General features: G+C 40.0%; 1 protein-coding gene across 1 annotated transcript; it reads right to left on the reverse strand.

Annotated features, from left to right (window-relative positions):
• Window positions 1-5,616: 5,616 nt before the first annotated feature.
• LOC135932623 (major histocompatibility complex class I-related gene protein-like) lies at window positions 5,617-9,709 on the reverse strand. The gene is made up of 5 exons (XM_065470119.1): window positions 9,643-9,709; window positions 8,660-8,929; window positions 6,886-7,164; window positions 6,141-6,443; window positions 5,617-5,675 (listed from the first exon to the last, which is right to left on the reverse strand). Exons 1-5 carry the CDS (start codon window positions 9,707-9,709, stop codon window positions 5,617-5,619), a joined length of 978 nt encoding a protein of 325 aa, XP_065326191.1.
• Window positions 9,710-10,442: the final 733 nt, after the last annotated feature.

Below are 10,442 nucleotides of genomic sequence, written 5' to 3' on the forward strand. Positions count from 1 at the left end.
ACCCGCGCCTGGTCCGGCCTCTGCACCTGCTTCGCCTTCATCGTCGCCTGTGGCTGCCACGCCACCGCCTGGTCCCGCTCCTGCTTCGCCTTCATCGTCGCCTGTGGCTGCCACGCCACCGCCTGGTCCCGCTCCTGCTTCGCCTTCATCGTCGCCTGTGGCTGCCACACCACCATCTGGTCCTGTGCCCACCAAGCCTCGACCAGTACGTTCAACGCTTGGGAGCCGCTGCCGCCTTCAACGCGGTCGGCCTCCGGACCCGCTCTGCAGCCGCCGCCGCCTTCCACGCGGTCGGCCTCCGGACCCGCTCTGCAGCCGCCGCCGCCTTCCACGCGGCCGGCCTCCGGACCCGCTCTGCAGCCGCCGCCGCCTTCCACGCGGCCGGCCTCCGGACCCGCTCTGCAGCCGCCGCCGCCTTCCACGCGGCCGGCCTCCGGACCCGCTCTGCAGCCGCCGCCGCCTTCCACGCGGCCGGCCTCCGGACCCGCTCTGCAGCCGCCGCCGCCTTCCACGCGGCCGGCCTCCGGACCCGCTCTGCAGCCGCCGCCGCCTTCCACGCGGCCGGCCTCCGGACCCGCTCTGCAGCCGCCGCCGCCTTCCACGCGGCCGGCCTTCCACACGGCCGCCTCTGCCACTTTTCACGTGGCCAGCCCCCAGAACGGCTGAACTGAACTTTTGTGCTGTCGCCCCCGGGTCGACCCTCTGTTCTTTATGGACTTTGCTTCCCTGTTTTGTGTGTTTGTGGACTCTGTTTTTGTCTCATGCTCCTTGTCTTTTGTTTTGTTTCGTTCCCTCCGTCCTGGTCCCCCACCTCCCGCCCTGGGTGGGTTGTTTTCTGTTATTCTTGTGTTTTGGTTCTTGGGTTTGGGCTGTCGGGAGCCAGCCCTTGAGGGGGGGGGTTATGTCATGATCCTGGGCCATGTTGGCCCAGCATTCTTAGTAGTTGTTCTTTATTTATGCATTGGTTCCTAGGTTGCTCAGTTAAGATGTTCCTTATTTGGTTACCCTCTGTGTGCCCTTCTGTATCTGTGAACCCTCGTCTCTCCTCCTTGTGTTTTATTTCATGTTTCCCCAGCCTGCTATGCCTGTGCTCTCCCCGTGCTCTCCTGTCTCTCTGTCTCTCTCTCTCCTCCTGTCTGCACTTCTGTACTTCCGGTTTTACTTTGACAGTCTCCCGTCAGTGTCGTGTTTCTCCTGCCATGTCTCGTTACGTTTATCTGTGTCAGCTGTGTTCCCCGTGTGCTCCCACTTCCCTCGTTAACCCTCTGTGTACTTATGTGCATGTCTCTCTCAGTTCAGTGTCACTTCGTCAATGTCTCCTCCCCGAACCGGTGTGTCTTTCTGTGTTCCCTCGGTCTTCTGTTAGCATTCCCAGTTTAGTTCTGTTTCGTTGTAAGGCCTGCAATAAAGCAGTGATTTTGAGTTCAGTTCCTGTCTCCGTGAGTTTTGCGTTTGGGTCCTCATCTGCCTCCACACAGCCAGTTCATGACACATTTGCCTCAAGGTGCTTTATGTTGTAAGGTAAAGACCCCACAATAATGCAAAGAAAACAGAGACAACCCCCAACAATCATATGACTCCCTATGAGCAAACACTTTGGTGACAGTGGGAAGGAAAAACTCCCTTTTAACAGGAAGAAACCTCCAGCAGAACCAGGTTCAGGGAGGGGCGGGGCCATCTGCTGCGACCAGTTGGGGTGAGAGAAGGAAAACAGGATGAAAGACATGCTGTGGAAGAGAGACAGAGATTAATAACAAGTATGATTCAATGCAGAGAGGTCTATTAACACATACTGAGTGAGAAAGGTGACTGGAAAGGAAAAACTCAATGCATCATGGGAATCCCCGGCAGCATAACTAAGGGAGGATTCAGGGTCACCTCCTCCAGCCCTAACTATATGCTTTAGCAAAAAGAGGTGAATTGTGGCAGCCCTGCCTAAACTTGCCTTTATATTAGTGGAATCTTGGCAGTGTTTCTCTTTTTTTTTTTTTTTTTTTTTCTCCCATTTTATTTAAACATGTTTTCTCCTGTTTTTTTCCAGCCAGGGAGCTTACACATATTTTTGTTTCAACACATAACTTAGTGTTTCTTGTCTTCTTAGTAAGATTGGGCGTTTTTCATTGTTGTTTTGACTTAGGAGACTCTGACATCCATTGCCTTCCTTTTGTTGATTTTGTTTTCTTATGTGTACTTTCACATTGTAAAATTGTACATTTTTAGCTTTGTTGCTGAGCAAAATTGTTTGGAGAATTGTGATGTGGTCTTTTGTACGTTATGGTCCCCTCTACTTTTAGGTGAGGGGTTGTAACAAATACAATCAGACTTTCTGCACTTCACTGTTTGTGTGTGATTGATACACTATCTTGTCACACTGTTTAATGTTGTGAAAGCAGCTCTGGATAGAAAGTGTGTCATGTGCACCTGTGAACATATAATCCAGCTGTAGTTTGGCTTTAACAAAATTATTCTGCCACTTGTCATATTTAACTGACCTCACATTAAAATGAGGATATGGAGTAAGGGTGAGTTATTTTATTAAATGCATGCTGCCTTGACTCCTCTGTTGTCCCGTCCCTTCCTCACCTTCTTCACTTGTATTTCTGGTGGGATGGACTGAGACACAAGGGACACTGTGAACCATCACCCTAACAGATATGTTGTCTCTACCTACATGTGTGAACATGTGGAGTGTAGTGTGAAGTGAATTTTATTATGACCCATGACTTAAGCAAAGAAGACTTAAAATATGAAGAAGGCCCATCAACTCCTGGTGTACAGGGTTTGATAAAACAGAGGTTGAGGAAAGTTAACCAGATCCTTTCCTGCCACACTACTTTAATTTTTCAATCATATTTTAATCCTCTAGAAATACTGACGTTAACCCTGTAACACACTACTCAAACCTTTTGATTAAACTAAATTTTAATGTTATTAATATATATTCTTGTAATCAAGGTGTAGCTCCATTTTTCTGAGGTCCATATATGTAGTTGATTAATGAATAACTACTTTTACTTTTGATACTGAAAGTAAAAGTCTCAGCACACCACTGACCTACAGTAACTCCTGAATCTAATATGTAGAACAAAATAATTCAATGTCAAGTAAAACTTGCTCTTGTATGTCTTTAGAAGATTGTAGGAGTTGGCTGTTTAGCCATTCTTACTTCAAAGTATTTTAAATTCAGTTTTATTTACACACCTCCAAATCACAAAAACATTTGCCTCAAGGTGCTTTATGTTGTAAGGTAAAGACCCCACAATAATGCAAAGAAAACAGAGACAACCCCAAAAATCATATGACTCCCTATGAGCAAACACTTTGGTGACAGTAGGAAGGAAAAACTCCCTTAACAGGAAGAAACCAGTAGAACCAGGCTCATGGAGGGGCGGCCATCTGCCATGACTGGTTGGGCTAAGGGGAGGAAGACGGGACAAAAACAAACTGTGAAAGAGAGGTAAGGCTGCAGTGTGAGAGCCAAGTGCTCTAATGGGGTGATATGGTACTACAAGGTCATTAAGATAAGATGGGGCCTGATTATTTAAGATCTTGTATGTGAGGAGCAGGATTTTAAATTCAATTCTGAATTTAACAGGGAGCCAATGAAGAGAAGCCAATACAGGAGAAATATGCTCTCTTTCCTGTCCGTCAGGACTCATGCTGCAGCATTTGAGATCACCCCTCTGGACTCTTTACCATCAACTTTCCTTTTCAGTTAAAGCCCACTGCCTGTTTTTCACTAAAGATTTGGATTTCGGACTTTTAACCAGCCTCTGTGTTGCAGATGTTTGTTCTACAGCTTTCCCACAGTGAGTTGTGGTCCTTTTTTCAGCTGTTGTCAGTGGCAGTTTTTTCACAATACATTTGCAATAGTACATTCATTTTTTTCCTGTATTCTGTCTTTTGTGTTAACTGTTGTAATTAGCCAGACACTGTGACACTGGATTTAAAGGATGCGTGATTGCCGTTTTATTTTTTATATATATATATATATATATATATATATATATATATATACTTTGAGCAGGCATGATGTCAACTTTTAAACAGATAATAGCAATAAAGCTGTTAATGAAGCATTATTGATTGATATCATGATGGAGGAGCAATGTTGCCTCACAGCAAAAAGGTCCTTGGTTCAAATCCAGCCCAGGGCCTTTGTGTGCGGAGTTCCCATGTCTGTGGGTAATCTGGCTTCACCCCACAGTCCAAAGACATGTGTGTGGTTTGGTTAATTGGTGATTCTAAATTGGTTTTAGGTATGAATGTGAGCATTAATGAGTGTGTATCTCTCACTGTTAGCACTCTCATAAACTACTGATCTGTCCAGGAAAGCCGGTCTTTGACACATTCAAAGATCAAACTTATATTTGATTTGGATAATAATATACTCTGCATTTAAACTGAAGCTCTTGTCGTGTTATGCAGACGTCAATCATTTTTCACCTGCAAGGCAGCTGAAGAGAAAACAAATTCCCCAAATGTCAAAATAAATGACCAGAATCTTAGATTTCTCCCCCCAAAAAAATACTATGACAGAATATCTTTAACATCGATTTACAAGACAGGTCAGACATTTATTTCAGTGGGTGTTTTATTCACTGAGTGCACTCAAAGACAGAGATCTGCATTAAAGGTCCAGCTTTAGGGAATCAAAAAAAGAAACTAAAGTTCCAACTAAGAAAACAAGTGTTTCTCCTGTGGATAACCATTCTTTAGTAATAGATCACTAAAGGTTGCCAGGAGTTCATTCAGAAGTTCACTGAAAGTGAACAGTTTCTCTTATTGTTAAGAGACCAGTTAATAAACCTGTTCACCCTTTTTACTGATTATTATGTATCCAGTCATGACAAATAAAATCAAACAATCGTTTTATTGAGCTTCTCTGCTGCAGTAATTAATAATAAAAGCTAAGCAAGTGCAAAACAACATATTTATGCATAGAACAATTAACAAATATGATATACAAAAAGTGGACTTCACTTTATTTTAATTACTGAACAATCATTTGATTAGTAGACAACAAGATGAAGAAAAATCAAATTTGATAAAAACTCAAGTTCACAGAAAAGAACTATTAAAAAGTAAAACAAATCTCATCTGCTCTTGTTTAACTGTCGCTTGTAACACTATGTAAGATTTGTTGTGTGTATGGATCTTGATACAGTTTCTGGGGGTTTGTTTGACGTTGAAGCTTTAAAAATATAACAATCCTAAAAAGATTGGATTTAAAAAAAAGTTTCAATATTGTACCAGAGTGCATGTAAGATCAAAGGGACAGTTTTACAGTTAAAAATCTCTGACAATCAAATATCAAATAATTTATATCAAATAAATTCAGAAATATTCGTCTAACATACACAGCACTGCAGAAATCATGCAATAATGAATAACTCTCAGTAGCCTCTTGTTACTGCTTCTTTGTTGTCATCACACCACTCTCTCCACCGTAAACAACCAATCAAACCAACACAATGAGCATAAGAACAGCACCCACTGCAACAATGATGGGGGTTGCCTTGTCAAAGTGCGACTCTCCTGAAGAACAAACAAGACAGCAGGTTAGAGCAGAAGTACATCCATCCACCTATAGTGTTTATTTAGTTAATCTATAAATTACAAGTTTCTGAAGGGAAGGGAAAACATGATAATGATGATGATCTCTGCGTGACTGTCTATTGATGTGACTATACATGCCATACATACACTACTAAGCACAGGGGAGAGTAAAACTAAATACAGTAGATACAGTACAATTGTATTTTTTTACCCCTTAAAGACGTTACAGTAGCTCTGTATTTCTGTCTGAAAAACATCCCTAAATGCATTCAGTAACAGCTCTCCTGTTGCAAAGCTAATGTGTTTAATCCATTAAACTAAGGATTTAATGGATTAAACACATTTTGTTGAACCATTAAATATAAAAGTTCCAAAATGGCTGTCAGAGTTGTATGGTCTAAATAGTGAAAGTTTAGGAATGTTAACAGCAGTAACAGCATAAATCTTCATTGGCTATTCTCACAGTAACCACAGTAACAGCTATTCTTAGCAGGGTCATAATAAAACACAAGAAAAATGTCACATCAAGATCCACTGTATCAGTAATGAAAATGAATTACCCGAATTAGATTCATTATTGCCCCAATTGGTTCTGATCACTGTTTTATTCAGTGTGGTGACACTGTTGTTCTCAACATCAGAGAGCTGAAACACACACTCGTATCTTCTCCACTCTTCAGGTGTTACTGATGAAACATTCAAGTCAACACTCAGCTGGAAGGTCCCATCATTATTGGGGAGAATCTCTCCTATCTCCACACCTTCATGAAGCTCCTCTCCATCTTTTCTCCAGAACATCATGGCTCTGTCAGGATAGAAACCTGTAGCGTGGCAGCTGACTGGAGAGGAGGGAGTCTTCTGGAGGAGAGACATTGAGGGAAGAACTGGAGAGAAGGAAGGTGGGAAAGAGAGATGGAGACAAAAGGAAAATTGATGGAAGAAGGAAAGATGACAGGAAAATGGAAAAGGAAGACATTTAATAGGGAGACATGAAAAAACATCAATATCAAACTCATAGCACACATCTAGGATGCTCAGAGGTAGCACTGGCATTTTTAAAAGTGTGAGGAGGAAAAAAGAATAAAGAAAAATGTCTTGTGGTGCAAGTAAAAAAATTATTGACTTTAGTTCACAAAATAAATCATGCATATATTTTAAGCTTCAGTTTGTGTTTTGTGTTTGTAACCTTGTATTTTTTATGTATTTATTTTGTTTGTTCTCTGCCCCACTTTCAAGGTTCACATATCTCCAATCAGAGTTCCCCATAGTCTTTGTGTGTATGAATAAAGACTAGCCTCTAAACTTTATAAGCTCGTGTGATTGTACCTTTTTTCTGTGGGGAGCTTTTCACATGCTTCACATACATCTTCAGGTGTGCTGGACAAATGTTTTTGAGGTCATTTTCTTTGTGTGTTATTCTAGGTTGGTCCTCATCCCATTTCTGTTTGGTAACGTCAGCCTCTGGTTTCAGTGCAATCCATGTCCGTGTTTTCAGATCAAATTCAAGGAAGTCTTCTCCATTATAATGATACTGTATTATACCAATAACCTCCCCAGTGGTTTCATCCCATTCACAGCCATCTATCCTCTGTAAAATGTGGACACCTGAAGAGAGAAGGAAAGAAAACATTGCAGTGAATAATTTTAATAATGAACTTTGTGTGAGGATCTATTATTCTCCAAGCCTTGGTTTGTTTTCTGATTCAAGTCAGACAATATGAGGATTTTAACTAATAACTAATGGAAGCTAATTGAAATGCTACAGAATTCATAAATGAGCCTGATTAATGTTCATGTTTATACTCCACAGCCAGCAAGTACGACACAGCCAGGCTTTCTTTGTGAGACCCAACGGTATCACCAATGTGGTTATCAACTTTTTCTGTTAAATTGGGCTTTCTGTGTGTAAGCTCATGTAAAAAAAACGGTCACGTAACTTTTTACACACAAAATGATCTCCATGAGTGCTGCCTACTGAAATCAGAGACGCTATTACATGATGATGATAAATGATAAAAATCTAAGAATAACATACAACCAGAAAAAGAAACACTGCTGAAAATGAGAAAATAAATGGAAAACTTAAATGTAATGATTTAAACTAAATCTTTAATTCAAGTTAATTATGTTATGGCTGAGTGTGCTCTAGGTTCTGTTATAAATCTGTGAGGTGACAGCTGTGCATTTAAACTGGGTCCATTTAAAAATGAAAGGTTACTCTGTTAAAGAATAAATATATATTCTTAGTGCTTATTTTCTGATTATATTATTTTATGTATTTTAATAATAAAGGCCTGTATAAATCAAGGTCAGCTGTGAGAGAGAACTAGGTCAGAGGGTGACAGGTCGCCTTATAGCAACAGAGGCATATTAATAAAATACAGGAAACCAGACAGAAAAAGCGGAACTAAGTAACACAGAAGGAGTTGTTTTTATCGAAATTATGTGTGACGTGTAAAGGACCAAAATAACACCTATATGATACACATTTTTGGCTTCTAATGCCAGACATTTGCAAAATGGCTTTGGGCTGTGCATGTCTCTCTCTTCCGGAAGATGACTGAATAAATAATTATAAACACTTTGAAAACTGAGTCGTGTTCTCTCTCTATTCAGTAACAGAATCATAAAGAACTAGATTTAATACTCTCAGTCTAAAGGAGGTGTGGAAATCTCTTTAGTTTCTCAGCAGAAAGGTAAAATGTATTAATTTCATTGATGGAACAGCTATTTTTGATGTGTGGTCTGTGTTGTAGTAGCTTCAATTCCAGAGGTATAAATGACTTATCAGAAGTATTACAATATTTATATTTTTTATGCACCACCAAATGAGTGCATATACATTCCTGTGAATATGCAACATAACGTTTGCGCTACTGTAACTGGACAGCAGCACTTTATTTATTATTTGACTTTGTAATATTACCCATCTGGAGCTGTCTGACAACTAGGCTATAAATTGTAAGAAACTGAAAAACCGGTGCAATTAAAACGTTTTAAAGGCAAAATCTAAACATTCTTCCAACATTATTCCAAACATTGCAAAAGTTTTGGTATATTCCATTTCATTATCATTTAAGGTATAACAGAAATACTGCACCTTCACTTCGATTGAACTGCTGTTTCAAACTGGAAATCAGCTCTCTGAAGAAGTTTGGCTGATCCTCAAAACACTTGTGCTTGTACCAGTCCAGTTGCTCAGGGCGTTTTTCTAAAATTTTCCTCGCCCACTCCTGTCTTGGTTCCAATATCTTCTTGCTCACGTCACAGTAACCCATCTGAATGCCATCAACCATCAGTACACCAAAAAGTTCTGGGATGTTCAGAGCTCCAGAAGATCCAGTGACAAAGTACTTCAGCGAGTGTTTCACTGTAGGACAATGTTTATAATGTTAGCAAATAAATCAGATGCACAAAAAGTATCAGAAATATGATTCATTTAGTTATCCAGGCTGCGCCCTTCCTCTTGCCCAGTGACAGATCAAATAGACTACTAGATTATTCAGTCAAAAAATTCTCATTTAATCTGCACTAACAGTGACAGAAGGCTCTACAGCACGACTGTGCAGCTTTTCATTTTTATTTTGACAAAGATTTGGGGCTAAAGGACCAACGTGGCTGATGTGCTTTGCATGTGCAAATTATCAAGAATGTTCAAAAATTAAACTATTAATATTCAACATAAATCTTTAAAAAACGTATTCAATAGGTCACATCTGACATGAATAGAATAGAATAGAATAGAATAGAATGCCTTTTTATTGTTACTAAACGCATGTAAAATGAGATTTAAAGCAACTCCTACCCAGTGCAAATGTGAAAAACTTTGCAGTTCTAAAGGTATAGATTGCAAACTATCTCCTACACGTGGTCAGCAATAGAGTCACAGCAGCGGTGACAATGAAATTCAGTTGTCAAGTATACCTGATAAAACATGGATCTTTTAAATTCTAGAAAATAAATATAAAAACTGAGTTTACAACATTCAGGCTAAAAGAGCTTTAAAGTGAAACAAAGCAAAAACACAGCTTTAGGTCAGATGACTCTGCTGTCAGAGCTCAAAGGTTTAAAGTTTTTTCTTACCTGCGAATGAGCCATAGCAGAGGAGAATCAACAAAAACAGCTTCATCTTTATCCATAATGTTATCATTGTTATTGCTCTTGTTCCCTCTAACATGTAAAGAACTTTGAGGTCTGCTTTACTTAAGCAGCTATTGCAGCATTTACTCCTGATTTCTGCTGCTAATAATCTGCCTGCACTCGCCCACTTTCCCACATGCCTGTACCTGTATTAGTCTGATATAAACTGCTTCTTTAGAACACAGAATTGGAAGGATCAGTTTTGTTGTAACACGCTGAAAGCAGGGTCACAAAATACTTAAAGAACAGCTTTTCTTGATATTCTGATTTTCCTCTCATTATGTTCTTTCAGCTGTTTATGTATCCACTGTTTGTTTAGTTGAGTTATTTTCTAAATTCAAGATTCAGTTTATGTTTAAAGAGTGTACATGACCTGCTGTTCCAATAAATAAGTAAATAATGTTTTGATTTATGAATAGTTGTAGCAATAATAATAGCCTGATAATAGCCACTGGCTATCAGCAGTCAACAGAGATTGGTCTGCAGAGGAGCAGAGCTCAGCTGGTCTTCTTCCTGCTGATTAGCCCACTCAGTCTGGCCTTTAAAAAAGATTCAAAATGAAATGGCTTTCATGGAAATTTCATACATATTTTTGAAGTGCTTCAAGTCCTTCAATAGCCAACAATTTATAACAAGACTGATGACAAATTAGAGCATTTCAGAAAATCTAAGTATCTGAATGAAAGATTGTTGCTGTAAATGTACCTTATTCCTTATTTATCTTAACTGACTCTTCAGCAGCT

This window comes from Pelmatolapia mariae, linkage group LG22 (genome assembly GCF_036321145.2).
Source record: "Pelmatolapia mariae isolate MD_Pm_ZW linkage group LG22, Pm_UMD_F_2, whole genome shotgun sequence".
In the NCBI taxonomy this organism is placed as follows: domain Eukaryota; kingdom Metazoa; phylum Chordata; class Actinopteri; order Cichliformes; family Cichlidae; genus Pelmatolapia; species Pelmatolapia mariae.